Below are 27,679 nucleotides of genomic sequence, written 5' to 3'. Positions count from 1 at the left end.
TGAAAGTATACTAATAACTAAAATAGAAATTTCACGTAGACATTAATGCTGTAAAAAGGCATGTACCACAGTTCATTGAGAGGAGAGATTTAAACCCTTAATAACATCAATCAACACTCCATCTTTGCTCTAATCAGCCAAGCCCATAAACAGTCTATAACAATTTTAACCATTCCATTAGAATTGCCCAGACACATCGTGAATCAGATCTCTTTCAATGATTCAGGGTTTCAAAATCTACTGGCCCACTTGCATTGTTGAGGAGATTTGATGAAGGGTGAGTACCATTTGCATGGTACTCAATCTTGCTGGTGAGTATGGGTTTTGTTTGAAACATTTATTTGACATTTACTGCAAACAAACATTTTTTGCCATAAATGGCAAATACAAATTTCACTGCGCATGATTGGCTTTCGTTTGGCAGCATTGCATCAGATTTGAAGTATGCTTATGGTGACATTCATCATTTTATAGAAAGCACTGGTAAATATTGTATCACCTGTCACCGTAGATCTCTTTCCTTGGCTGGGTCCTCCCTCTGGAATAGCCTCCCTGCCACTCTGAAACTTGAGGAGAACCATCTCGGTTCCAGAAGCACCTCAATACCTTCTCTTTGCTACCGCATTCGCGCTTCCTCTTCCCTGCTGAACTGTTTGCTTTGGCTTCGGGCACCTGGCTACCCTCTGATTTCAGGGCCCAAGTCCCTGCCCACACAGACACACACCCGCACTGCCTCCAGGCAACCCCTGCTATTGGGTCTGTATCTGTAACCCTACAGCCCCCTACCTGAACTTATCAGACAGCACTTGTCTGTGCCTTAACCTCACACTTGCCACCTTGCTGACTGCACTACCAGTTTTTGTTTGTATCCCTTGCTCAGCACTTACCACCTCTCCCCTCTCCCTTCTCTCCATTGCACTTTCCCCCCTTCCCTCTCCCCTGCACTTGCGCTTTCTCAATGTCACTGGGCCTAGTAAGATCGCTGTTTTGTCCTCCCATGTTTTTCCCCTCCCTTGCCTCGTTGCGCTCGGAAACACGTGTATGAGCGTGATACAAATAAAATATCATATCATACCATGGGGCAAGTGCATTTCTCTTTGATCATCGAGAACGTAAACTAAGGAATGTCTAGTGGGTTTTTTAAGAAAGACCCCCACCAAGTATATTTCTACATCAAAACAATGGTATAAATATGTTCTTCTAGGTTTATTATTTCTTGGAGAGAATATAAAATAAGATTTTCTATTAAACCTGGGAGGGATGTACCAACATGTCCTCATGAAATATTGCTATTGCATTTTGCAGCACATTTGGCCAGGGGTAAAATCCACAACCTCAGTTTACTTATTTTATTCATGTATATACAGGGATAAACAAGGCTCTTTTGATGACAAAAGACCATGCAAAAGATAAGAACCCAGATGTGATGGGAAGTAGTGGGCTTCTTACAATTGGGTGAGTTTGAATGACATTCTGACCAGTTGTGGATGGGAGTAAATGGAATAGTCACCGGGGATGATACATAGGTGGACATACATAGATTAAGGACAACAACATTAGACACTTGGAAGTGCAAGTAGGCGGCATAGCTATCTGCGATAGGGATGTGACCATGATGTATGAAGTGTTCGCCTGTAGGCAGGGAAGGTGAGGGACAGATGCAGGTTAGAGGTGAGGGAACAGTGTTACCTAGATGACATATCTGAGGTAGTTTAAGAGGGTAACTGGGAGGCAAGTTTCAGACATAAATTTAATTTTGTCATTAAACATTTTACTATATCTACACAACTTTTCACTTCTAAATATGAGTTGGGCGATTTCCTTGTTTCAGTGTTCTGAACAGTACTAATAATAAGTATTCCAGTGCAGTGCCGTTTAACCACCATGTTAGTTAATTAAGAAAGATTCTCTGGCTTTATGCCAAATATTCTCTGCATCTAGACCGCTGCTCATCTTATGGATATATGTGAACTATGGGATAACACTATCGACCCCTGTGTGCCCTATAGATACCTCGAGCTCGGGTGCTCAAAGGTTTAACCCAATAATGTAATGGCTTCAGCCTGATTTCTGCCTCAATTCATCTGATTCTCACTTCTAGTTTTACAGGAACATTATGGGCACTAGAGAGAAGCACCAATAATGTATTTAATATTGTATTAACTGTTCTCTTTAACAAGAGGGTTTAACACATCCCTCTGACCTCAGCCTCATACAAGGCAGCTGCAAATGCTTAGGGGCAATACATTTCTAAGGTGGTATCCACAATAGCATCCTCCCCTCCAGGGAAAATCTTCCTTTTGTACTATTGGAAATTCTATCCAAAAAAGAAACCAAAGCACTGAATCAAAAGCCATCTACAGATCTAGTTTAATAGTGAGTTAAGCAAATGGATAAGATGTGCTTATATTAACTTTGGGTTTATTTTGTGGTTTTTAAATAATACAGTTGTCTATGTAGAGGTAAACATTTTAATTATGAACTTAAAAACCCCATGAAATATGTGCTCTGGTCGACACAATTTTTGGATGGGGATACTCTGCTGGTCCTGGCCATTTTCTCTACAGCTCTTTGGAAATGAACCTGATAGTTGCTGTTGCCCTGGATTGCCTTGATGGATTTATTTGGTGGGTTTCTACACCAAAGACAAGTCACAGAAATCCCTGCATTTGACAGAATGATCATTCACCACACAGATGGATGCATGATACAGTTTTACACACAAACATGGGGCTCGAGTCATGAAGCACTTCTGCAGAAAATGAATTGGTGGCTGAGAATATGCGCAAAATGTGCCTGCCACAAATTACACCAGATTCACAGAAATGTGAAAATGTCCTATTGCGCCCGTCCACAGACCCAAAAAGTGCTGCAATCAGTACTTAATTTGGAGGGGAAAAAAAGTTCCAGAGCCCAAATATTTTCTAGCCCCTCTGTGACGCTGCGGGTGGGCAGTTCCCCACTACTGCCGCAACCACCATAGCTGCTCCCCACTGTGTCGACATATTTCGGGTTACACTACAGCTTGCACCTGCCAATTGTGGTTGATGGATGCACTGACTATCACCACTTCATAATTAAAGTGAGTCTGAGACAATAAGTGCAAGGGCTCATAAATATGTGCCAGGGGTGAGCCCTGGCAAACACCCCCACCAGTGAAGCACTGCCTGCAACTACATATGAGCGATCAGGCAGAACTCTAGACAAACCCAAATTTGCACAAACGAAATGGTTGTGTCTGCGGGAGTGGCAGTGGTTAGGCAATTTAAAGTGTAGACACCATCCCACAGAAAGTGTGCTATCTGATTGACAAAATTAACTTGTCCTGTAGCATTTTCTCCTGGTTCAATTTAGTGCAAGTTGTACTTGGAACAGGGAGAGGTACATGAAATCAAACAGGTTTCAATGAAAGTGGTTTGCTTTGTCCAAAGTTTAACCTCATCAATATTCATATGTTTCCTTCTAATTTTAAGGGTCCTGCACATGTTAATCAGGTGAAAAGTATAGGATGCACATATCGCGTATGGACCATGTGTGTTTCTTTCTAAACTAAAATGTGTGTGAAACACATAGTTGGGCAGAGTCAATTTCTACCTACCACACTTTGCAACCACAAATGGAATTTTTTGTACAACAGACCAACGGTGTGCAAATATGAACGGCATACTGGAAATCCCAGAACACCAGCACTGCAAAGACATTTCTGTTCAGAGGCTTCAAAAAATTATATTGACTTGCCATAATAGACAAAACTACTTTATAAATCATGCTGCCTTGAGGGCAAATGCCTGTACAGTAATTTTGATATTTAAATATAAATGAAGTTGCACAAATCCTAATTGTGAATCTACAGCTTATTTTCTCAACAGGAAAGTGTCTTTTCAGAGATTAAGTAAAATATTATCATCAACTTGCTAGCCTTCTAAAAATAGGCTTTTTTGGTGGGGCCTCCACCATAACAATGCAATGGTTTCCAATAGCTCCATGAATGTTGACAAAAGGAAGAAGTAGGAGAGATTATAAATGACAAAAGCCTGACACTGGGCGACAGTCTGGTTAGGAACTGAGTGAGGGTGGTAGGAAGGCAGCATAACACTAGCAAAGTTATGTAAGGGGGAAAGTCAGGCAGCAACATGTGGACAAAGCAGTGTAGATGCATCAAATGTCACAAGTGTGGGGTGGTCGGCGGAGATTAATCCCAGAAAACGCAGGGAGCAGCATGAAGTGCAACATGTCATCCTGGTTATGTCCCAAAACCGTGCCAGAGCAGAAAGATCAGGCAATAAGAAAACATAAATGTTAATAGTGGTCCAAAATGCTGTTGTGGAAAACCTCTGATCTAGCCATGGAGTATTGGCCTGCAAGGTTTCCATCTTGGTGTTTTTTTTCTTCATGTAACATCACTACAAATAAATAAATAGAATAGATAAATGAATGTTACTAGCCAGCCAGAATGCTCCCTATGAAATTGGGATCTTTATGTTTTGGGCAACAATAAAGGACCAGAACCGGTCATCACTGGCCATCGCCCAATAGCAGCAGCATTTTCACAAAGGGATCAGGAAACAACAGCTTGAACTTTGGACCACAGCATGGACCTTATGAAGTAAGACTGCAAGACGCATCACCATAAAGAGAAGGTACACTGACTCACGGTTCATAGCCAGGTAAACCGGGCTCAATTCAAGCAAAGCATCGCAGCCTACAAGCGGAAGTAAAAAAATCAACTCGGCAGGGAAGTAGCTCTGCTCCAGATGCTGGTGCCTGTCTCTGCATGCGTCTCCTTCCTCTCATATCACGACTGGGCTACTGTTTCCCTTCCTGTTAATATCAATGATCGATTTCCTATTCTTTCAGTCAAAATGTGCTGGTCACTTCTGCATCCCACTCAGAAATGTGAGATTGTAGCAGGACTACAATGCCATTTGAAAAATACCACTCAAATAATAGTCTTTGGGATCCAGTGCACTGGAGCACAACATAACGCCCCTACAGTAATTTCAGATTTAATCACAATAGCAAAGTGTGCAGTACAAGAAACAAAATATATTTATTAAAGATCAGGCCTTGTTATTATCAATATGATCCTACGGTTGTGTTAGGTGTTCCCCATATTTCACGGGACTGTTTCATGCTCCGATGTGGGATTGCACTTGATGAGGGTATTTAGTGCTACATCATTAAATTGCTCTCATTGGTTACAAAAAATATGCTTCAATTGGCATTCTTCATCAAGGATTTCAAACGTTTACTTGCATTGTTCTTCAATAAGAAGATTCAGAAGGAAACTCTTGCATCAAATAAGAGATATGTCTCTCAAGTTATTTTCTCACGAAGGTCATTTATATGTAACTGCTTTAATTTCTAACATCCAATGCCTATTGGATGTATAATATCCACTGAGGGTTATTATGTCTAAGTCAATTTCTATTTCACTTTAAAATATATCTCCAACTGCACATGTGGGCGAGTGGCGAAACATGAAGGCATGCTTGCCGTGAGGTCCGGACCGGCCCATGCCCACTGACCCCCTAAACAGAGGAAGAAGTGTGGTAATGGAGATAGTGGGAGTTCAAACACCTGCACAACTGACAACTGAAGAGGTTTTGTCCAGCACAGGTTTTACAGATGCGATCGAGAGGCTGGACCCACGAAGAGGGAGACAGCTAAGATGGCGACATAGCGTGGGCAAGGTGATCAACCACACAAGACAGAAGTGAGTTGCCCGGCAACCACTGAGGGCTCCGAGGAGGGCACATCGGAGCTCCAGAAGTGAGCACCATCACCGGACTGTGTGGAAGAGACTTGATTTGCGGATTGGCTGACTCTGAGATACGACACCACATGGACCACTGGGCGCTTTGAGGAGGCTCTGATAGGGCATGGATCACACTGAGGGGATCAACATGCAGCTACAGACTCCACAGGGGACCTCTTCTCCCCAGATCATAGCTCTGGGCTTGGAGGAGGATTAATTGCCAGTTCATGTCAGAGTGAATCCATTGGCCAGCCACTTCTGAAGGGAGAATTGGTGAGCCCAGGCTGATAGCTTGGACTGAGAAACTCCAATGTGAGTACCGAGCTGAAATTGAGCTTAAGTGCTGTTGTAGGCCCAAGTAACTTAGGGCTGTGTATAAAATGGTCGGCAGGCTTCCCAGAGGCTCAGAGAAGCGGCAGTGCAATTGAGTGGTATTAACTGGCTTACTCAAGGAAGGCACACTCTGACAGAGAGTTGACCAGTCGCCAGTGAGGCCTACCTAAGCATTTGTAACAGAGGCAGGTCAAAAGGATTCAAGAAGCATAAACATCGTGGCACGAAGGCTCTCTTACAGATTGAAACCAGTTGAAACAGTTGCATAGTTGTGGAAGCAAATGTACACCTGGTAACATTGCCAGAACACTCAGAGGGCTTAGCAACCAAAGATGACCTACGACTACTCCTTAAGGACCAGAAAGAGAACCTTAAAGTAGACATAAAGAATAGTACGGAGGGTCTGGCGAAGTCCATTGCGGAATTACACAAACACATTCTGACAACTAAAAGACGATTGGACGATGTAGAAATGGCCCTATGTGAGCCAGCCAACGAACAGTTGTTAACCGCCAAACGTGTCGAAGTCCTGTTGGAACAAGTGGAACATCTCATCGCTAGACAGAAAGATGCAGAGAAATGTTTGAGTTGGAACAACATCCGTCTGAGGGGAATACCGACAGAGATTGAAGATCAGGACTTGGAGGAATACGAATAGGCTCTCTTTCGCAAGATTCTAAAGACTCGACAAGATAGTGCCATGATCTTGGACAGAACGCATAGGGTATACAATGCATTCCAGCAAAAGAAGGGCTTAATACCTGATGTCTTAGCGAGAGTCCACTTTTTACAAACCAAGGATGACATTATGAAAGCTGCAAGGATGATTATCTCAGTTTTGTTCAGGGGGACCACACTCCAGCTATTTAAGGATGTCTCTTACATAACACTGGCCAAGAGGAGCTGCCTAAATGTGGACACTGCATGGCTTTGAGAGAGGCTGATTAAATTCAGATGGGACACCCTTGTAAACTCCTTTTCATGTTCGAGGGCTGACAATACAGCATAATCTCAAAAGCAGAGGCTGAAGATTTGATGGGGAAGAGTCAAAAGGCCTGCAGTGTGTTGCATAATGGGGAAGGAGTTAAAGTGGAAGATGAGCAGCCAAGAGGGAGGAGACAACTGAAGGGCCCGAAGAAACAATTAGGATGGAACCATCAACGAGCAATGACACCTGATTAGGGACATAAAGTGGCTAACATGTTAGTTGACTACAGAGCGGACAGTTGCTGGGGAATTGAGTGGTGGAATCTTTTCAATGCCCTGATAGGGCACTAGCAATGACTAAGGGGTGAAGGTTAGGATGCAGGGGTTGTTCAATAACAAACCCTAGTGGTGGTGGAGAAATGAGCCGAAGCTGCAGGGGCTCAGGTTGGGGAAATGGTGAATTTGAGTCCTCACCTCAGGATTGTAATTTGTGATTCCTTATTTGTTGTTTGCTTTTTACTTTATTACTTGATGTTATTTGCGGAGGGTGTTTTTCAACTGCAGGCCTGGTGTGCTTGGTTGGGGCTGGAGGGGGTACGGTACATGAGGTTCTGGCTTTCGCAACGGTCCTTGGGGATGGGGGATGGTCCCGGATGCCCGAGGGTGGTGACGCTCAACATCAGAGGTCTCAATTTGCCATCAAGTGCAAGGCGTTACTCCTTAAGCTTCAGGCACTCATGGTGTTAATCGTTCTCCTTCAGAAAACGTAACTGATCAGTGGGGATGAGAAAAGGCTACTTAGTAGATATTTCCCTGTTCAATACTTGGCAATGAGTGGGACATAGAAAAGTGTGATGGTAGCAAGAGGAATACTGTTTTATAAATTGGCAATAATGAGGGACCCAGAGGGGAGACATTTTTCACTGACCTGATCCCTAAATGAGGGCAGTTTTATGAGGGGGAGATTATCATCGGGAGAGGGGACTTTAATTGTTATTGTTATTGTTATTTTGCATTTATATAGCGCCTTATATACCATTGGTATGGTCTGAAGGCGCTGCAGACCCGTTGGGCCTGTGACCCATTCATGGATAAGACCGTGGGCACAAATGGAACTTTAAGTGATAGCCAAGATCCTATAAGAGTTTTCCTTAATCGAAGCATGGAGTTTCTTGCATTAGGGAGAGAGGGATTACAATCACTATTCAGCACTACATTGAGGTTTCTCCCAAATTGACACATTGTTGGTCTCCTCTACACTGATTGTGAAGACCGTTTCAAAAAATTTTAAACAACAGATCTTGTCTGATCATGCCCTGGTGGTCCTAGAATTGGACCTTTCGCTGCCCCTTCCTATAGGGAGAAAATCATGGTCTCTGAACGACCTGATACTGTGAGACACATTGATCATGCTTCATGTACCAATTTCGGTTGGGTGATATTGTATGTAAATATGTGCTCTGTAAAGCACTTTGGATTAAGGCGCATATAAATAACACATCATTACCATTATCACATCATTATGTTAGACAAATGGTCCAGAGGTGCTTGGAAGAGATTGATAATGGAGAGGTGAAGAGGGTTACTCTATGGGACATAGCTAAAGCAGTTCCCAGGGGTGAACCTATAGACAAAACATCACCATTCACAAGAGTCAGAAAAGTGTAACACTCTTGGCAGAAGTGGCATTAGATGAATCCGAACTAAAGCAAAGGCAATCATTGAAGAGTATTCAAGCCCTTAAATTATCCAGATCTCAATTGGAGGTACACCTGATGGACCGAGCAGCTACTGATCTACTCCATACTAAAAATGTGTATTACTCAAAGGAAATTAGGCTAACGAGATTCTTGCAGCGAAACCTAGGAACATCGCTGCACACACTCATAACACATGTCTGAAAGAAACACAAGGCCACAGAATACTGTCAAATATGGGAAAGTTAGCAGTCATGGTTGAGTTTTACAAATCCTTGGTGACCAAGGTGCTTTCGGGAATTTGGCAAATATAGGATTTCTTAGCATCTTTTCATCTTCCCAGGGTATCCGTGGGTGACCAGGTGGGATTGGAGGGCCCAATCACGCAGCTGGAGGTGGAGCAATCGATTAAATCACTTCCAAGGGGAAGACTCCAGGGCAGGACGAGTTCTGTAATTGGCGCCTCATCTGAACAAGCTGTTTCATACATTTTGGGATGAGCGTTCTGTGACATGGCCGAATCCGACACAATCTTCTTATTGAAGCCAGAGAAAGATTCTGAGGAATGTGTATTTTACCATCCCATGTCACTCCTTAATGGAGACGCTAAGATTTGGCCACCAGGTTGATGACAGTCTTGCTGCATCTGATCAACGAGGACCAATCAGGGTTTATCGTGGGTTGGGATACTCACTGTAACATTAGAAGGGTGTTGAATGTGATAGAGACAGGTTCCCAGGTGGGTCGTGGCTCCACGGTACTAGCATTAGACATGTATAAGGCGTTTGACAGTATTAACTGGGAGTATTTGGCTCACACCCTCAGAGCCTTTTAATCGGGTCCATATTTATTGCAGATAATGGCTAATTTCTGAGCCCATGTACCAGACTGAAGATCAATGGGATAAGGTCAGACCCCATCCCACTACACAGGGGCACTCAGCAGGGGTGTTCTCTAGAACCCTTATTCTTCACTCTGGCCATTGAGCCACTTGATCAATACATCAACCTAGACATCAGAATTACATTGGTTACGATCCGGGATAGAGTCCATAAACTGGCATTTTATGCTGATAATGTGATGGTGGGTTAGTGACCTCTATCCTTCCTTCTTCATCTTCTGGGTCTATGCATGAAGGTTGGAAGAAGGGTCTCTTTGGAATCCATATTTTTATGACTCCTTTCAGGCTTCCTGCTGTTCTTACATGTTTGTCTTTATTCCATGTCATTAGTTGACATTGCCCATTTGAGCTGCAGTAAACCCATCTTTCCACATCATTTCTGTGCTTCTTGGGATAGAGAAACTTTGTACCTTCTGGAGCATGCCTGCTGGCCTTCACAAAGTCTCTTATTTCTTCATCAGTCAGATCTTTGGGCTGCCATCCTGGCTTGACATCAATCATGATCTTCATCCCTATAGCTTTCTTCGCAGTCTTCTGGCATTGTGATATTATTATCTTAATAACACAAAATCCTAGCAATATCATTACTAGCAGGGTTCCCAGGAACTTAATTATGTCTGCCATCCGTTGTGGGACCCATGAGAACAGTGATCCGAACCAACTGTCATCATCAACTTCGTCAGTTTCATCAATCATTTGGTTCTGTAATTTTGTCAGTATACCTATGGCTTCAGTTAAGGCTCCATTCTCCTCATCGTGTGATGGTGTGAATGTGCAACATGATTCTCCTATTTTTGCGCAAACTCCTCCATTCACAGCTGTGATCATGTCAAGCACATTCTGTTCTGGAGAGTCATCAGTCGGATGGCTCTTAATTCTTCTTTAATCGCATTAAATCATTTTATGGTCATGTTAATGATCTGTAGTAACTCGCATCTGGTTATCTGCAACCATTTAGTATTTGCTCCAACCTAAAATCTTGGCATGATAATCGTTGCAAACACTGATGAGGTGAGGCTAAACAGCTTGTGTTCGTATGGGATTGAATGAAAGGCTTCTTCTGATTTGGCAGAGAAGTAATTTTCTCTCTCTTCATTCGGGTTGTCAGTTCCACAGATCTCTCATTCCTCAGGTGAGCATCTGCTTTCGGGAAACTGTCAATATTCAGGTCACTTTTTGGGATTACCAATGCTGGAACGTGGACGTTCACTATCGTGCATATGCCTCCCCAGTCTCTTGGCAGTCTGATGTATGCTTTGGATCCACACGCCCAATAATGGTCCATAATCACTGCAGTTCCATGTACCATTCCTGGAGCATCAAAAACTTGTCCACAGTTCTGATTCTCTCCCATCTTTCTTGTGCCATTGTTCCTGAAACACACTTTTGGCCTTTCTAGTGACACTATCTGCAGGGGTCCTCCTCTGTCTTCGACCCATGTCAGCAGTTTTGCAAGTTTCGGCCATAATGGCTTGCATCCATTTCGTACTATGTTGATGGTTGGCCCGTAGTGACCGAAGACCATCCATGCTCAGCATATCACTACTCCTTTCTCCCATCCGTCCGGTGAAAGCACTGTTCCCCAATTTGCATTTGGCCTTGATTCTTCCGTCTCCGAGCTTCCTCTGGAGTTTTTCCTTGAACATTTAGCTTCTGATTTGCTTCTCTTCTAATCTCTGCTCCTTTAACTCCAGGCTTCTCATATCTTATCACAATGTGTTTCGTCTTTCCATTATTTCTTGTCTTTATGTCCTGGATATAATCGTCTTCATTTGGATCAGTTGCTTCAGTTGCCTATTTCAGAGAGGCATCACTACCCATGAACTGGTCTCTGGTCTTGCACATTGCTATGTGTGACATAAAATGTGCTGTCTGGACATCAAATTCTACAGCCACGAAGATCTTGGACTTCCCCATGCTGTATGGTAGGAGTGCACACACAAAGCATTCCCCTTCTGAACTTTGTCTTCCAACTTCTTTCATGTGCCGGTACCAAATGGTGTTTCCCAGATGTGTGTGCTGTCCAGGTAATCGTTTAGTTCATTGTCATCTCCATGCATGCTTCTCTTGATTCTTAGTGTTTTCCTGTAGTTGGCTATGACTACATCCCTGAAGGCATCTGTATGGCTTTTCCTTGCTGGAGGATTCTCAGGTATCCTGGTCCATGGTGCAGGCCTTCTCATCTGCGCCATTTGGGCAGATCGAATTCTGGCAGCTCTTTCTCTCTCGTCATGCATCTTTCGCTGTCGGGTTATAAATGTTCGTATCCATTCCAGCATTTGTCTGGTGTATGGCTGTGCTGTGGAACTGGTGCTTGCATATATGCTTTGTAATACAGTTTCTGCGGGTTTGTTCTTCAGTTCCTCTTGCAGCGTCCTTGCTCTTGCTATGTGTGAAAAAAATGAGTCTACTATCCCTTGTGTCCATATAGAGAGTTTCTCAAAGTTGGCTCTTGTTTTCTTAAAAGTTTCTGGTATGATGGTTTCTGTTGGTTTTTCTCTTAACTCTTGTTTTCTCACGTCTGCTGTGGAGCTTCTTATGGCGGGCAGTCTCTTCTTCTCTGCTGTTTGTGTTTGTGGTTCCGTAGTCATTAACACTAGGCCGGTCTCATGTGCATTCAGTGTTTGCGTGCGTGTAGTTGTCAGTGATGTTACTTCATTCATCCCTTGCCCACCCTGTCTCCGGCTTTCCTTTCCATTTGTTACCACAAGATCACTGCTATTCACATTCATTTCAAGTTCATTCACTCCGCCATCAGATATTCTGGGACTGGAATGACTATATAAGGTCTGGGTGTTTTTGTGGGTCTTAGGCGTACATCATTAGGTGGGTGAACTGAATTTAGAGTGCTTTGTGCACCAATAAAGAATGCAGTTCTGATCGTTAATGACAATAAAATAATGATGAATATGATGCATAGATACTCTATGCCCCTGTAAGTCAGGCAGCAAAATTTTCTTCCAGAGAAGCGGCGGTGCCTCTCTTCTTGTGGGAGGACCAGGATGCTGCTCTGGACCCACATCTTGATAATTCGCCAAATGTCAATGTTAGTATTTCCTTAACCAGTATCGTCTTTTGAGTTCTGTGGTTCGGTGTGTCGGGTACTCCACAAGTGTCCCCCCTCTTGCGGATGACAGATTGTTTCTTAGTTCAGGATACAGTTCCTTTGCTAGACTATGGGAATAATCAAAACAAATAACTCTTCAGTGAGTCCACTTTGCTGTAAAATAGGTGAGCTCCCAATCCACCCCCCTGATTTGCTTCAATCCTGAGGACATGGTGTATGTCAGATATGAAGAGTGAGGACAGAAAATATCAAATGCAGATGAGGTTCTTGATGCTGCTTCCTCGATCTGTCCCTCGGCAAAAGTTTTTTAGAATCTCTTCAGATAGCTCCTCTGATGGTTAGAAACTTCCACTTGAAGTATGATTCCATGCAAGAGCATTCCCATCTGAGCAACATTAGTTGGATCTCTGATGAAAGTCAGGACGTCAACATCGATTGGTCTCCCCACTGGCTCTGGAAAGTCAGTAACTAGGCGAAAAAGGATGTTGTGCAACAACCTGCTGTCTTCTGGTGACAGGGACATCTGTCATGTCTTTGTTGAGGTTCAGGATTATATGTTCTTTCCCTGATGTAAACAATGTCTGCACTGTCCGGTCGCATGGAGTGCAACCAGAATGATTATCTTACTTAAGAAATGGCTCAAATGTTCTGTATTTGCTGGATCTCGAAGAAATGTGAGTGTGTCTGTTGTTCTCCCAATGAGAGTTGGGCAATCTTCGATAATGCGAAAGAACAGTGTTTTGATGAGCTCATCTATTTCCTCCTGTGTTGGGATCATTTGGTTCCTTCTCACTGTACTCGGGGAGTAGGATAAATTGTTTGGCAATGACAGTGAGCAGTTTTCTAATTATCTTTTCTTTTTCAGGATCTTGTAGAAAGTGAGTGACACTGGTGAGCCTCCCTACCAATGACGGGTAGGATGTTTAGCACTAGGTTGAAATAGGTACCACATCCTTTGTGATGTCTCTACTGTGGGACACCATAAGTGATTCCGAACAGAGTTACCGTACGAAAAGAGTCAGGATACTGGTTTTTCTTCCAGCTTATGTGTCCTCGATCAAAACTTCTCATGTTCTCCTTTCTTTATTAAGGATTGCCTTAGTTCAGAGTTCAAAATCATCTGAGTGTGTTGTGGCTTGTGCGTGCAATTTTCGTCTTCACCCTGCAACTAGGATGCCCAGAGTGTCTGTTTTTATGTCCTTATCCTCTTTTTGCTTAGAGGAAGTATTCAATTTAAGCCACAATTTGCAAAATGTTCTTTGTCTTTGTCTGGCTGGTCATGCATCCTTCTTCCGCGTCATGTATCTCGTCTGCAAGTGCTGTGGTTCTTCCTCGTCGCTCGTCGATTCCTCTTATTGGGGTGCAAGCAAGGGGCCTTCTCCGATGTAGGGTTTTATATCGCCGAGAAAAATCCACACCCTCCTGCCTTGTAGTTTCACTGCAGACGGAGTGCAGTACTCCACTGTAAAAGGTCGGCGTCTCCAGGGAAGACGGGTGGAAGGCTGCGTGCTGCAATGTCGTGCCGTCCGTCCGGAGGCAGCCCTTCCTTTTCCAGCGCGCTAAATCTGCGTGCACTGCCGACGTCACATAGGCGGAGACACTGTACACCATTACTTCCTGGTCTGCGTGATTCTCAATGGCGAGTATCAGCGCCAATAATTCTGCAGCATTTGCTGAATAATGAGATGGTATTCGTGCACTAAGAAGCACTTGAAGTTCCCCATGTGCTGTGTGCTTTGCCACAGCAACGCCTGTGTATCTTATCGCTTTGGACGATCCACGAAGACCCATCAATAAAGATGATCTATCCTCCTGCCAAGGCATTTTCTTTCACCTTGGGGATTTCATCATAGAATTCTTCATAGTTTGCACAGTCATAAATTGGTTCTCCTTCAGTGACTGGTTCTGCTATGAACATAGCTGGATTGACTATCTTACATCGAACTATCTTGATCAATGGATTTGATATGATCATTTCATAAACAGAGGACCTCTGAGATGTCAATGTGCCCTTTGGTTTCTCTAGAATGGCAAATAGTGATTGCTCGACATACAACGTCATTGAGCATCCCATCACAATGGTTGTAGCCTTCTCTATGGCGAACGCTGTGGCAGCTAAACTTTGTTCACAAAGGAAATGACCTCTCATTACTGGATCCAAATTCCCACTGTAATATGCTAGGGGCTTGTACCCCAACGAGGTTCTTTGAGCGAGCACCGCTGTCATGACGCTGCCATTTGTGTGTGAAAACAGGTAAAATTCCTCTGCATAATTGGGGATCCCTAAAACTGGTGCTGTGCAGATGGCTCTTTTGAGTTCAGCGAACCCTTTCTCCATGGTCTCAGACCATTCAATCTTTTCATTTGTCACTTGGGCCTTCTTTAGGGGCTGAAGTAAAGGCTTAGTGTAAGAGCTGTAGTCGAAAATCCATGCCCTGACATAGTTGCATAGGCCTAAAAAGCTCTGCATCTGCTTTATTGTGTGTGGCTTAGCTGTGTTCAATATGGCTTCAGCCCTTTCTGGGGTCACCTTCTTTCCCACATGTGAGATCAATTGGCCGATATACAGCACTTCCTGTTGACAATACTATAACTTTTCCCTGTCAACTTTATATCCTTTCTCAGCCAGTATAGTCAACAGCTGAATATAATCATGTCTGCATTGCTCTTCTGTTGTGCTGCATCCACATATTTGCAGGACAATACTTTCTACTGCAATGTTGCTCAAGTCCACCTGCAGGACTCTGTTGAAAATAGAAGGAGACTCACAGTACCCCTGTGGCAGCCTCATGCTTTTCAGACGCCTCTGTCTGAATGTAAATGACGTCAGATCTTGTGAGCCCTGGTGCAGCGGGATTGAGATAAATGCATTTTTCAAGTCAATCACCATAAACTATTTTGCCTCAACAGGTGGTATATGACATAGGATTGTAGACGGGTTAGGGACTAGAGGCAACTCGGCCTCAACAATGTCGTTTATTGGCCTCAGGTCTTGCACTAGCCTCCAAGACCCCCTTTACTTTTTTTCACAGGGTACACTGACGTATTACATGGTCACTAAGATGCCTTGGTCCATCATGGCAGATAGTGCCTTAAAAATCCCCTCATGTGGCTCTCTGGACATGGGATATTGTTGTGCCTTTGGTAAAATAGCTCCTTGTTTCAATTTAATTCTTACTTCTCCAACCCCCTTCAAGAGGCCTACGTCATCGGGTCCTGTAGTCCATACTGAGACAGGCACCTGGGTCATGTTGTCATCAAAATATTCAGGACAATTTAGTTGCAACATCATTCTCTGGGGCACCTCTCCTTTAATCATTTTAACCCAAAAGGTGAGACTCACTTCTACCATTGTCTCTCCCATATCTGTTGGTTCTTCAAACAGATCTTCATCGGTGACGTCAGTCACTCGATATCCTTCTACAATGGTGATTATCGCGCACCACTGTCTGCCCTCGTCATCATAACCGTCAACCAAGACCACTTTCCCTCGTATTACAGCTGTGTGTATCATCAAGGGAAATACTTGTCCTTCCTCCTCATGAATCGGTATTCTGGGTCTGAATAAGAACTCATCAGGGGATCTCATGATTTCATCTGCAAGGCCTGGTAATCCTGTCATACGCACATGCATACCATACGCGAAGATTTCTGGCTATAGTGGTATGGCCCTCATGGCTATGTGTCCTGAGTATGCCCTAATCATTTCGCATACATTTGAATAGTGCATTCCTCGAGTAGAACATACTATGCCCTCCTCCGTGAATGAGATGTCATGTTAAACTTCGTCATTAAGTCTCTCCCCAAAATGTTTACTGGGGTCTGACGTGAATATAATAAAGACATGTTTATCTCACACTCTCCTATAGAGACTGGAAGTCTGTTTGTAAAGGGAACACGACTTGTCGCTCATGTGAAACTCTGAGTATTTATGGGCTCGCCAGACAAGGAAAACTTGCCTTCACAAATACACAAGCGTGTAGCGCCCGTGTCAACTAAGAAGGAATATTCTTTGTCCCCTATAATGACATCCACCCTAGGTTCCCTGTGAGGATCTGGTGTCACTGATAGGATAGAACACATAAGGGTTCCCAGTGAGCTGTCCTAGTTCATATACAAATTTGGCCCACTGTGTGCTGGTGAATTTCCCCCATTCCCATTGTTACCTCCCATTCCAGAGTTCAGGGTATGCCTTGTGCTTATTGTCTGCAATAGTTGCTTCGGTGCCTGTTGGGATTGTCCTTGTGGAAAGTTCCCCATACTCTGAGGTTGTGCATTTTGTTGCGCTCCTGGAGTTTGTTGTTGCACTGTTTGATTTTGTGAAACACCCTGCTGTAAAACTGCAAGTGGATTAACCATGCCTGCACCTGTCCCTTGGCCGTTCTGTATCATGCCTTGGTTTCTGCATGTGCGCGCCAAGTGCCCCGTCATTCCACACAGCCAACATACAGGCAGCGATCGGATTATTTGCCCGTTTGACATATCTGGATTACCATTTTGCATATTTTGAAAACCTCCTTGATTATTTTGGAAACCTCCCTGATTGCTCTGCCATCCTCTTCCCCTGGGATAAAACCCTGTATTGCCCTGATTGTTCTGTTGTGGGTTAACCACCTGCTGCATGCTTGATTCAGCTGTGCTAGTTATCATGGCTCCCTCTAGAGTATATTTTGACAGTTTCTTTTGCACCAACTTCGCTTCCTCACCCTTACTAGTTGCTTTCTTTTTGCGATTCTTTTCCTGCAGCACTCTACAATAATGTGCGTTTGTCAACTGTATTTCTGCCCAAGGTTTGGCTTCAATTCCCACCAATTTCTTGAGCTGTTTCTGTACCGGTACTGGCAGTCCTTGGCACAATATATGGTAAAATACTGGTTTAGATTTCGTCCAAGATTCATAAGTCTCTAGCACCCATGCGTCTTGAAATTCTGTATGTAAATTAACAGATCTTCAGATTCCTTCATTTTTCATGTCATTATAGCTCCCATATTGTATGTATCTGGGTATAGCACACGTAGCGCTTTCCACACTGTGCCTCTACAATTGTTAAATGGAGCTCCGTCATGCGAGGTATTAATTGTGGTTACACCAGGGTAACCCTAGGCCCAAATCTGTAGGTTGCCCAAATGAACAAAATGGTCAGTGGCGAAAAGCTTGGGGTTACCAGTGGGTTACCCTTTTCCTTTTGCGCCCCCGGTAGGTGCACCCACACATGTGAGGTACCGTTTTCATCGGGACACGTGTGGGGATGCAGGAAGGTAGGCCATGTGTTGTTGGCGGCGTGTTTTGATGGGTGCGCCGAGTGAAATGTGTGGAAAATGCGTTTCTTTTCCCACATTTCGGACTTTGCGGGGGTGTCTGGGTAATACATTCTGGGCCGATTTGCTCAAATCATACCTCTGCGAATTCCCACGGGTGTCCTCTTTTCAAAATGCATGGGGTTCCCTGTTTTCCTTGGTGGCTTGGACACCCGAGGCCCATATCTGTATGTTGTGCTTGTCTGGAGAAAGTGTCAAATTCAGGTGTCGAAACAGACTTGGGTTTACCTGTGTTTTAGGCTTTCCCCTTGGCACCCAGGTACGTGCACCCACATGTCAGGTACCGTTTTCATCGGGACACATGTAGGAATGTGGGACGGTAGGCAATGTGTTGCTGGTGGCGTGTTTTGATGGGTGCGCCGAGTCAAATGTGTGGAAAATGCATTTCTTTTCCCACATTTCGGAATTTGCGGGGGTGTCTGGGTAATAAATTCTGGGCCGATGTGCGCAAATCATACCTCTGTGGATTCCCATGGGTGTCCTATTTTCAGAAATGCATGGGGTTCCCTGTTTTCCTTGGTGGCTTGGACACCCGAGGCCCATATCTGTATGTTGTGCTTGTCTGGAGAAAGTGTCAAAGTAAGGTGTCGAAACAGACTTGGGGTTACCTGTGTTTTAGGCTTTCCCCTTCGAGCCCAGGTAGGTGCACCCACACATGTGAGGTACCGTTTTCATCAGGACACCTGTGGGAACGCAGGACGGTAGCCCATGTGTTATTGGCGGCGTGTTCCGATGGGTGCGCCAATTGAAATGTGCGAAAAATGTGTTTTTTTCCCACATTTCAGAATTTGCAGGGGTGTCTGGGTAATAAATTCTGGGCCGATTTGCTCAAATCATACGTCTGGGCATTTAAACGGATGTCCTCTTTTCGGAAATGCATGGGGTTCCCCGTTTTCCTTGGTGGCTTGTACACCCAAGGCCCATATCTGTATGTTGTGCTTGTCTGGACAAAGTGTCAAATTCAGGTGTGGAAACAGACTTGGGTTTTCATGTGTTTTAGGCTTTCCCCTTGGCGCCCAGGAAGGTGCACCTACACATGTGAGGTACCGTTTCCATCGGGACACCTTTGGAAACGCGGGACGGTAGGCCATGCGTTGTTGGCGGTGTATTTCGATGGGTGCACCGAGTGAAATGTGCAGAAAATGCGTTTTTTCCCACATTTCGGACTTTGCGGGGGTGTCTGGGTAATACATTCTGGGCCCATTTGCGCAAGTCATAACTCTGCGGGTTTCCACGGGTGTCCTCTTTTCGGAAATGCATGGGGTTCCCTGCTTTCCTTGGTGGCTTGGACACCGAAGGACCATATCTGTATGTTGTGCTTGTCTGGAGAAAGTGTCAAATTCAGGTGTCGAAACAGACTTGGGGTTACTTGTGTTTTAGGCTTTCCCCTTGGCGCCCAGGTAGGTGCACCCAAACATGTGAGGTACCGTTTTCATCGAGGCACCTGTGGAAACGCAGGACGGTAGGCCATGTGTTGTTGGCGGTGTGTTTCGATGGGTGCGACAAGTGAAAAATGTGGAAAATGCATTTTTTTCCCCACATTTCGGACTTTGCGGGTGTGTCTGGGTGATAAATTCTGGGCCGATTTGCACAAATCATATCTCTGCGAATTCCCACGGGTGTCCTCTTTTCAAAATGCATGGGGTTCCCTGTTTTCCTTGGTGGCTTGGACACCCGAGGCCCATATCTGTATGTTGTGCTTGTCTGGAGAAAGTGTCAAATTCAGGTGTCGAAACAGACTTGGAGTTACCTGTGTTTTAGGCTTTCCCCTTGACGCCCAGGTAGGTGCAGCCACATATGTGAGGTACCGTTTTCATTGAGACACCTGTGGGAACGTGGGACGGTAGGCCATGTGTTGTTGGCGGCGTGTTTCAATGGGTGCGCCAAGTAAAATCTGCGGAAAATACATTTTTTCCCCACATTTCAGAATTTGCGGGGGTGTCTGGGTAATAAATTCGGGGCCGATTTGCGCAAATCATACCGCTGCGGATTCCCACGGGTGTCCTCTTTTCGGAAATGCATGGGGTTCCCTGTTTTCCTTGGTGGCTTGGACCCCCGAGGCCCATATCTGTATGTTGTCCTTGTCAGGAGAAAGTGTCAAATTCAGGTGTTGAAACAGACTTGGGGTTACCTGTGTTTTAGGCTTTTCCCTTGGCGCCCAGGTAGGTGCACCCACACATGTGAGGTAGCGTTTTCATCGGGACACCTGTGGGAACGCGGGACGGTAGGCCATGTGTTGTTGGCGGCGTGTTTCGATGGGTGCGCCGAGTGAAATCTGTAGAAGATGCATTTTTTTCCCACATTTTGGAGTTTGCGGGGGTGTCTGGGTAATACATTCTGGGTCGATTTGCACAAATCATACCTCTGCGGATTCCCACGGGTGTCCTCTTTTCGGAAATGCATGGGGTTCCCTGTTTTCCTTGGTAGCTTCGACACCTGAGACCCATATCTGTATGTTGTGCTTGTCTGGAGAAAGTGTCAAAGTCAGGTGTCGAAACAGACTTGGGGTTACCTGTGTTTAAGGCTTTCCACTTCGCGCCCAGGTAGGTGCACCCACACATGTGAGGTACCGTTTTCATCAGGACACCTGTGGGAACGCAGGACGGTAGCCCATGTGTTATTGGCGGCGTGTTTCGATGGGTGCGCCGATTGAAATTTGCGGAAAATGCGTTTTTTTCCCCACATTTCAGAATTTGCAGGGGTATCTGGGTAATACATTCTGGACCGATTTGCGCAAATCATACCTCTGCGGATTCCCACGGGTGTCCTCTTTTCGGAAATACATGGGGTTCCCTATTTTCCTTGGTGGCCTGCACACCCGAGGCTCATATCTGTATGTTGTGCTTGTCTGGAGAAAGTGTCAAATTTAGGTGTCGAAACAGACTTGGGGTTACCTGTTTTAGGCTTTCCCCTTGGCGCCCAGGTAGGTGCAGCCAAACATGTGAGGTAGCGTTTTCATCGGGACACCAGTGGGAACGTGGAACGTTAGGCCATGTGTTGTTGGCGGTGCGTTTCGATGGGTGCGCCGAGTGAAATGTGCGGAAAAAGCATTTTTTTCACCACATTTCAGATATTGCGGTTGTGTCTGGGTAATAAATTCTGGGCCGATTTGCGCAAATCATACCTCTGCGGATTCCCACGGGCGTCCTCTTTTCGGAAGTGCATGGGGTTCTCTGTTTTCCTTGGTAGCTTCGACACCCGAGGCCCATATCTGTATGTTGTGCTTGTCTGGAGAAAGTGTCAATGTCAGGTGTCGAAACAGACTTGGGGTTACCTGTGTTTTAGGCTTTCCCCTTGGCGCCCAGGTAGGTGCACCCACACATGTGAGGTACTGTTTTCATCGGGACACCTGTGGGAATGCAGGACGGTAGGCCATGTGTTGTTGGCGGCGTGTTTCGATGGGTGCGCCGAGTGAAATGTGCGGAAGATGCATTTTTTTCCCACATTTCAGAATTTGCAGGGGTATCTGGGTAATAAATTCTGGGCCGATTTGCGCAAATCATACCTCTGCGGATTCCCACGGGTGTCCTCTTTTCGGAAATACATGGGGTTCCCTATTTTCCTTGGTGGCCTGCACACCCGAGGCCCATATCTGTATGTTGTGCTTGTCTGGAGAAAGTGTCAAATTTAGGTGTCGAAACAGACTTGGGGTTACCTGTTTTAGGCTTTGCCCTTGGCGCCCAGGTAGGTGCAGCCAAACATGTGAGGTACCGTTTTCATCAGGACACCAGTGGGAACGTGGAACGGTAGGCCATGTGTTGTTGGCGGTGTGTTTAGATGGGTGCGCCGAGTGAAATGTGCAGAAAATGCGTTTTTTTCCCACATTTTGGACTTTGTGGGGGTGTCTGGGTAATACATTCTGGGCCGATTTGCGCAAATCATACCTCTGCGGATTCCCACAGGTGTACTCTTTTCGGAAATGCATGGGGTTCCCTGTTTTCCTTGGTGGCTTGGACACCCGAGACCCATATCTGTATGTTGCGCTTGTCTGGAGAAAGTGTGAAATTCAGGTGTGAAAAAAGACTTGGGGTTACTTGTGTTTTAGGCCTCCCCCTTGGCGCCCAAGTAGGTGCACCCACACATGTGAGGTACCGTTTTCATCGGGACCCCTGTGGGAATGCAGGAAGGTATAACATTTGTTGTGTTTGTGTGGTTTTCATAACGTTTTGACCCATTTGCTGGTGCCCTTTGTCACACAACCCTTTCATTTCCCAAATGTGCCCTACATTTATTCGCTGCTTTAGGCACCAGACACTTTTGTAACCTGCACAAGTCACTTACCCTTGAAAAGGTCTGCCTGTGTTCTTTCAAGAAAGGGATGCTTGCCGTTCCTCACCACATTGGTTTTCCCGATTTACACATGCTAAGTGCGTCTGTTTAGGCCATGAGCATAAAACTCCTGTGTACCATGGCTCAGTGTTTGGGTTGTGGTATTGTTTGTTTTGTAAAACACTACAAAAAATGTGTGCTTTCATAACTGCAAGAGTTGGGGGAATGTAGCGGAGCATTGCTTTTCTCAAAATTCATAGAAGCCATTGCGTACCAAGCCAACCATGTCCAACACATACCTTTTTTTCTGTCATTTTCCCGCTTTTCCCCCAATCTATGGCATTTTCCCCTACCTAGTTGTTGCCTGACCTATGCAAATCACACCTTCCTAAACTTGGAATTTTGTCTCCTTTTCAGAAATATATGCCTTTCTGTCCTCCAATTCGGCTTTCCTGCCCTTATTTTCCATTCCGTGCGTGCACGTCCAATTGGCAAATATGGCCAAAATCGCCTAGCTCTCACAAAACAGCTGATAACCACCTCAAAATATTTTTTTTTCGTTTCCACTCAACCTGTTCCTGAAAGCCAGGGAATTGGGGAACTCAGCACAGCAAACCATTTGTTCCTAGCTCTTACAAGGAAAAAAACCACAGGCTTCTTTTTACATCATTTTATTGGCATTTTTTGAAAAAACACAACATTTTTGCCCTTTTTGCTTATTTTCTCTCACCCCCTACAGCAACCTAGGATTCCTGGGTGGCGTTACAACCGCCTACATGTGGGAAAAAAGGAGTCAAATTTGGCCGAGATATCTCATGTAACAAAAAAGTTACAAGGCATTGAATGGCCACATACCGAAATCACCAAAAAAGGCCTTGGCACCGGGGGGGAAATACCCATGGCAGTTAAAGGGTTAAAGACAAGTAGAAAAAACGGGGAGTCATGGAAATCAGCAGTGATGTGATCGTCCATCTCGCTTCAATTTCAACAACCTTCATACAAACAATAACATTTATACTCAAAACTCGTCATAATTGACTTGTAATACTCAAAAGTCAATAAACATTTCTATTGGTTCGGAAAAGGTAACTTTAAATATAGGTGCTATATCTGTATATGGTAACGGGGTGAGGGGATTGGATAAACACTGTCAAGTGGGCATCTAAGCCCTTCCTTCAAAATGACTACTGTAGACCTCACAAAAAGTACAACGTCTCATTGGTTCTACTAACTATAGGACCCTAGATTAATTGGACCATTGTGATTGGGTTGGCATCAACTGCATGCATATTCTTCCACTTTGCTTAGCAGCATGCAGAACGGTCAACCAGGTGCAGGGTGCCCCCCTCAGCTACCCGGCTTTCCTCCACTTAAGGTTACAATCAATCATCGCTACAACAACTATGTGTCAATTTTCTCACTTTGGTTGGCCTCAAAACTGCATCTTCTATCTGGAAAAGTTCTGATATCTCTTGCTTGGGCAGATGCCAGGCGTAGGTGTGAACTCGTGCTGCTCCTCGCTCGGCTGGTCACATGATGCAGACACCATGAATTTGTCTAGTTTCTTGCAATTTCTGTATTTGATTCTCATTCTGCTTGCCACCTGCCCACACCTCTTTATCTTTGGCCCTTTAGAAGCAGGAGATTCTGTTCTTAAGTTTCAATTATGTGAGGCTACTGTTCGTTCCTTTATCAGTATGATCTTGGCTCTCCTGGCACGAGTTGCACCTGGCCGTTTTCGATTAAGCCGTCTGTTCTTGTGTAAGGCGCGCTCGCTGCGCCATAGGGAACCAAGCTGCACCTCACTGAGGAGGCCGAACAAGGCCTAAACATGTCTGGGGTTGCTTGTGCTTCTGTGCACAGGGGACCTGGCCTAGAGGTTCGGGCAGGGCTGCTCGCACTGGTGGCAGTACCTGACTTATTTGTATGTGGCTGTACTCCTTTTGCAATGGTGCAGCAAGGCTAAAAAACAGTGGTGTGGAAGGTTGCCCAGAGCAATGCCAGTGGTTTGGATTAATGCAAAACCTTCCACACATCACTTGTTTGGTTTCAGTTTGTCGTCCTATGTGAGAGAGGGTATGCCCAAATATGGGTTCCTTGCTCGCTGCGCCATAGGGAACCAAGCTGCACCTCACTGAAGAGGCGGAACAAGGCCGAAAAATGTCTTGGGATGCTTTTGCTTCTGTGCTGGGGGACCTGGCCTACAAGTTTGGGCAGGACTGCCCCCAATGGTGGCAGAACCTGGCTGATTTGCATTTGGCTGGACCTCTTTACAATGGCGCAGACGGTCTAAAAGACGGAGGTGTGGAAGGCTGCCCAGAGCAATGCTAGTGGTTCAGATTAATGCAAAATCTTCCGCCCATCACTTGTTTGGTTTGAGTTTGTCTCACTATGTCAGAGAGGGGATTCCCAGATGTGGGTCCCTTGCTCGCTGTGCCATAGGGAACCAAGCTGCACCTCATTGAGGACGCCCACCGAGGCCGAAACATGTCTGGGGTTGCTTGCGCTTCCATGCAGAGGGGACCTGGCCTAGCAGTTCGGGCAGGGCTGCTCCCATTGGTGGCAGTACTAGACTGATATGCATATGGCTGGACGCCTTTTGCAATGGTGCAGACAAGATAAAAAACGGTGGTGTGGAAGGTTGCCCAGAGCAATGCCAGTGTTCAGATTAATGCAAAACCTTCCACCCATCACTTGTTTGGTTTCAGTTTTTCTCCCTATGTAAGAGAGGGGATTGTCAGACGTGGGTCCCTTGCTCGCTGCACTACAGGGAACCAAGCTGCACCTCACTGAGGAGGCCCAATAAGGCCGAAACATGTCTGGGGTTGCTTGTGCTTGCATGCAGGGGGGACCTGGCCTAGCAATTCGGCAGAGCTGCTCCCATTGGTGGCAGTACCTGACTGATTTGCATATGGGTGGACCCCTTTTGCAATGGCGCTGATGGGCTAAAAAATGGGCTGTGGAAGGCTGCCCAGAGCAATGCCAATGGTTCAGATTAATGCAAAACCTTCCACACATCACTTGTTTGGTTTCGTGTTATAGATGGTACCTGATGCCATATAGGCTGCAAAAGATATTTCCAGAGACATCAGATATTTGCTGGAGAAGCGGTGGGGAGGTGGGCAACAGTGCACAATAATTCAGATCTACGGGAAGGAAATCCTAGCAAGGATTAGGGATATCACTAGCATACAGCTGTATGGGACCCCCTTGTGATAGTTCTGGGCAGTGTGGACGAGGAAGGGTTTTTGACTAGCCAGCTGCAGAATGTGGCCTGCTTGACAATAGCACCATTTTGGAAAAATCCTGAGGGTCCTCCTGTAGCGTGCTGGATGATAAAGTTATGGGACACAATAGCCATGGAGAAGATCTTAGCAATTGTGACTGATACGTACGCCAAATATCTGAATGTGGGCATCTTTTATCGCATATGTTAAGGATAAGAAGCATTTATATCATAAGCCTCTGCTTCTTTTCAATTATTCCCTTCTTTGAGATGTCAGGGAAATCACATACTTTACAATGTGCGGTAGTATGTGGTAAATTGGAGAGGTGGAGCCTCCGGCCGACACAGGCATGCCGCTCTCGGTATGACATGCATTGGTACTCGCTTCCCTGACACACAGATCCAAAGTTTTGATTTGTAGGGGTTATTATTTTGATATTTTATTTATAAAATATAGTGTTTTCATTATGAAATTTGATTATGCTATGTTTGCCTAATTTTTCGGTTGTATTTTTTGTATATGTGAAACAGAAAAAAAACGTATTAAAAAAAGATACATATATGTGCAACAATTGGATATTATTTCAACTGTACCTCACATGGGGGTATGCATTTCTTCAAGACTAACTTATGGTAAAGAGTCAAATTGTATCATTTAGTAAATTGCACCTCAGAAGAATAATTTTGCTACATGATTTACTTCAGAGGGGAGGATTTCTCAAGACTCATGTAAATCTTTCCAAATTCTTCCTTCCTAATTAAATGTTGACATGTTTAACTTATTTTATTATTCACTCCTGGATTGTAAATCATTTAGACTATCCCCCACCCCCACACCCTACAAGGCAGGTAAAAAAAGGGGGAAAGGCGAAATGCACAATGGCGAGAAAACGGTTGTTAAACTGCACATTAGGAACACATATGTTTGGACAGTGACAAATCCTAAACATTGGCTGGAGAATCACTCCCCTGGCTGACACTAGAATCCCGCTGGTCTCCTTACTCCATACATTAGTTGATATTCATACAAAAGATCATTGGTAGATTAATTGTGGCTAGCATATATCTGGGTCATGATTGACATTTCTATTCAAATGCCAAGGTTCCTTGTATTTACCCTTGCATTTCCTCTTCATATATTGAATTCGTAATAGTGCATTTTATACACACTTTGAAATGCAATGCAAATTGACTTTAAAAACAACAAATAAATAACAGAACAAGTGCAAGGCAGAGACTTACCTCATGTAAACATGTGTACTGGACATGGTACGGAGCCACATTTTCTTCTCCTTTTATCACAACATTGATTTTTAACCTAATGGCACCGGAGACAGCAGATTTATCAGTTCGTTTCTCTGTTGAACAGAAGAACAAAAATATCAGATGGCACAAAAGAAATTGACGAATAAATCGAGTGTCACAACAACCACCATAAAGATGGCAGTGTAGCTGGAACCCCATGGATCACAAAGGCAAACTTACAGTGTGTGACCAATCAATCACTTTCCATTTCTCATTCTGTAGCGTATAAGGGGCCGTTAAAGTAACGAAGCACGCGTTATACCTATCTACGTGGGGAGATTTTTCCATATCATCTTTAGAAATTGCACAGCTTAAGCCATTTTGTTAAATTATTAAATGACTGCTCATGGAAAGAGAATTATTTAGCTGCAGACAAGATTAGAGCATCATATCCCATCTTAAAAAACAGTATTTCTAGGCAAGGAATCAAACAGTGGAGAGGTCATTGTTGCAGAGGTCTTCAGAGTTTGAATTCATACAGTGGTTTATTTTTTTACACTATTCTTTTGAAATCGATGTACACAGAATCCAAATGCAGACAAGTATACTTATATTTGAATATTTTTCTTCAGATTCTTGATGCTTCGTGAATATGAAACGTGGTGTGTTATTGAGAAAAGACAGCAACCATGTAAAGCACACCGTAATAAAGATACGGACATGAGTTTGGCTACCAACTAATACGTCCACACTGGTGTAACCAATATCAGTATGTTCCTGGGGGGAAAACCGGTCAGTAAAACGGAAGGGGACTGTCCTTTGGGAAGACAAGTCAATAGCAATGCCAAGTACTTTGTATGCTTCAATAGAATATGTTAGCCTAGTTCATCACCCCCTTCAGTTGCCATTCTTCAACACAAATGTACCGCTTACATACT

The 27,679-nt window shown here is 44.6% G+C and overlaps 1 protein-coding gene across 1 annotated transcript in view; it reads right to left on the bottom strand.

Moving 5' to 3' along the window:
* UNC13C (unc-13 homolog C) overlaps positions 1-27,679 on the bottom strand; it is a 1,404,640-nt gene that overhangs the window by 755,541 nt on the left and 621,420 nt on the right. The window contains exon 12 of the mRNA XM_069624856.1: positions 26,739-26,854. Within this exon, the coding sequence (XP_069480957.1) occupies positions 26,739-26,854 (116 nt within the window). The remainder of the gene's footprint in view (positions 1-26,738; positions 26,855-27,679) is intronic.

This window comes from Ambystoma mexicanum, chromosome 11 (assembly GCF_040938575.1).
Source record: "Ambystoma mexicanum isolate Mex_15411 chromosome 11, UKY_AmexF1_1, whole genome shotgun sequence".
NCBI lineage: Eukaryota > Metazoa > Chordata > Amphibia > Caudata > Ambystomatidae > Ambystoma > Ambystoma mexicanum.
Note: the sequence above shows the minus strand (reverse complement) of the source record. Positions and strands in the feature narration are given on the sequence as shown.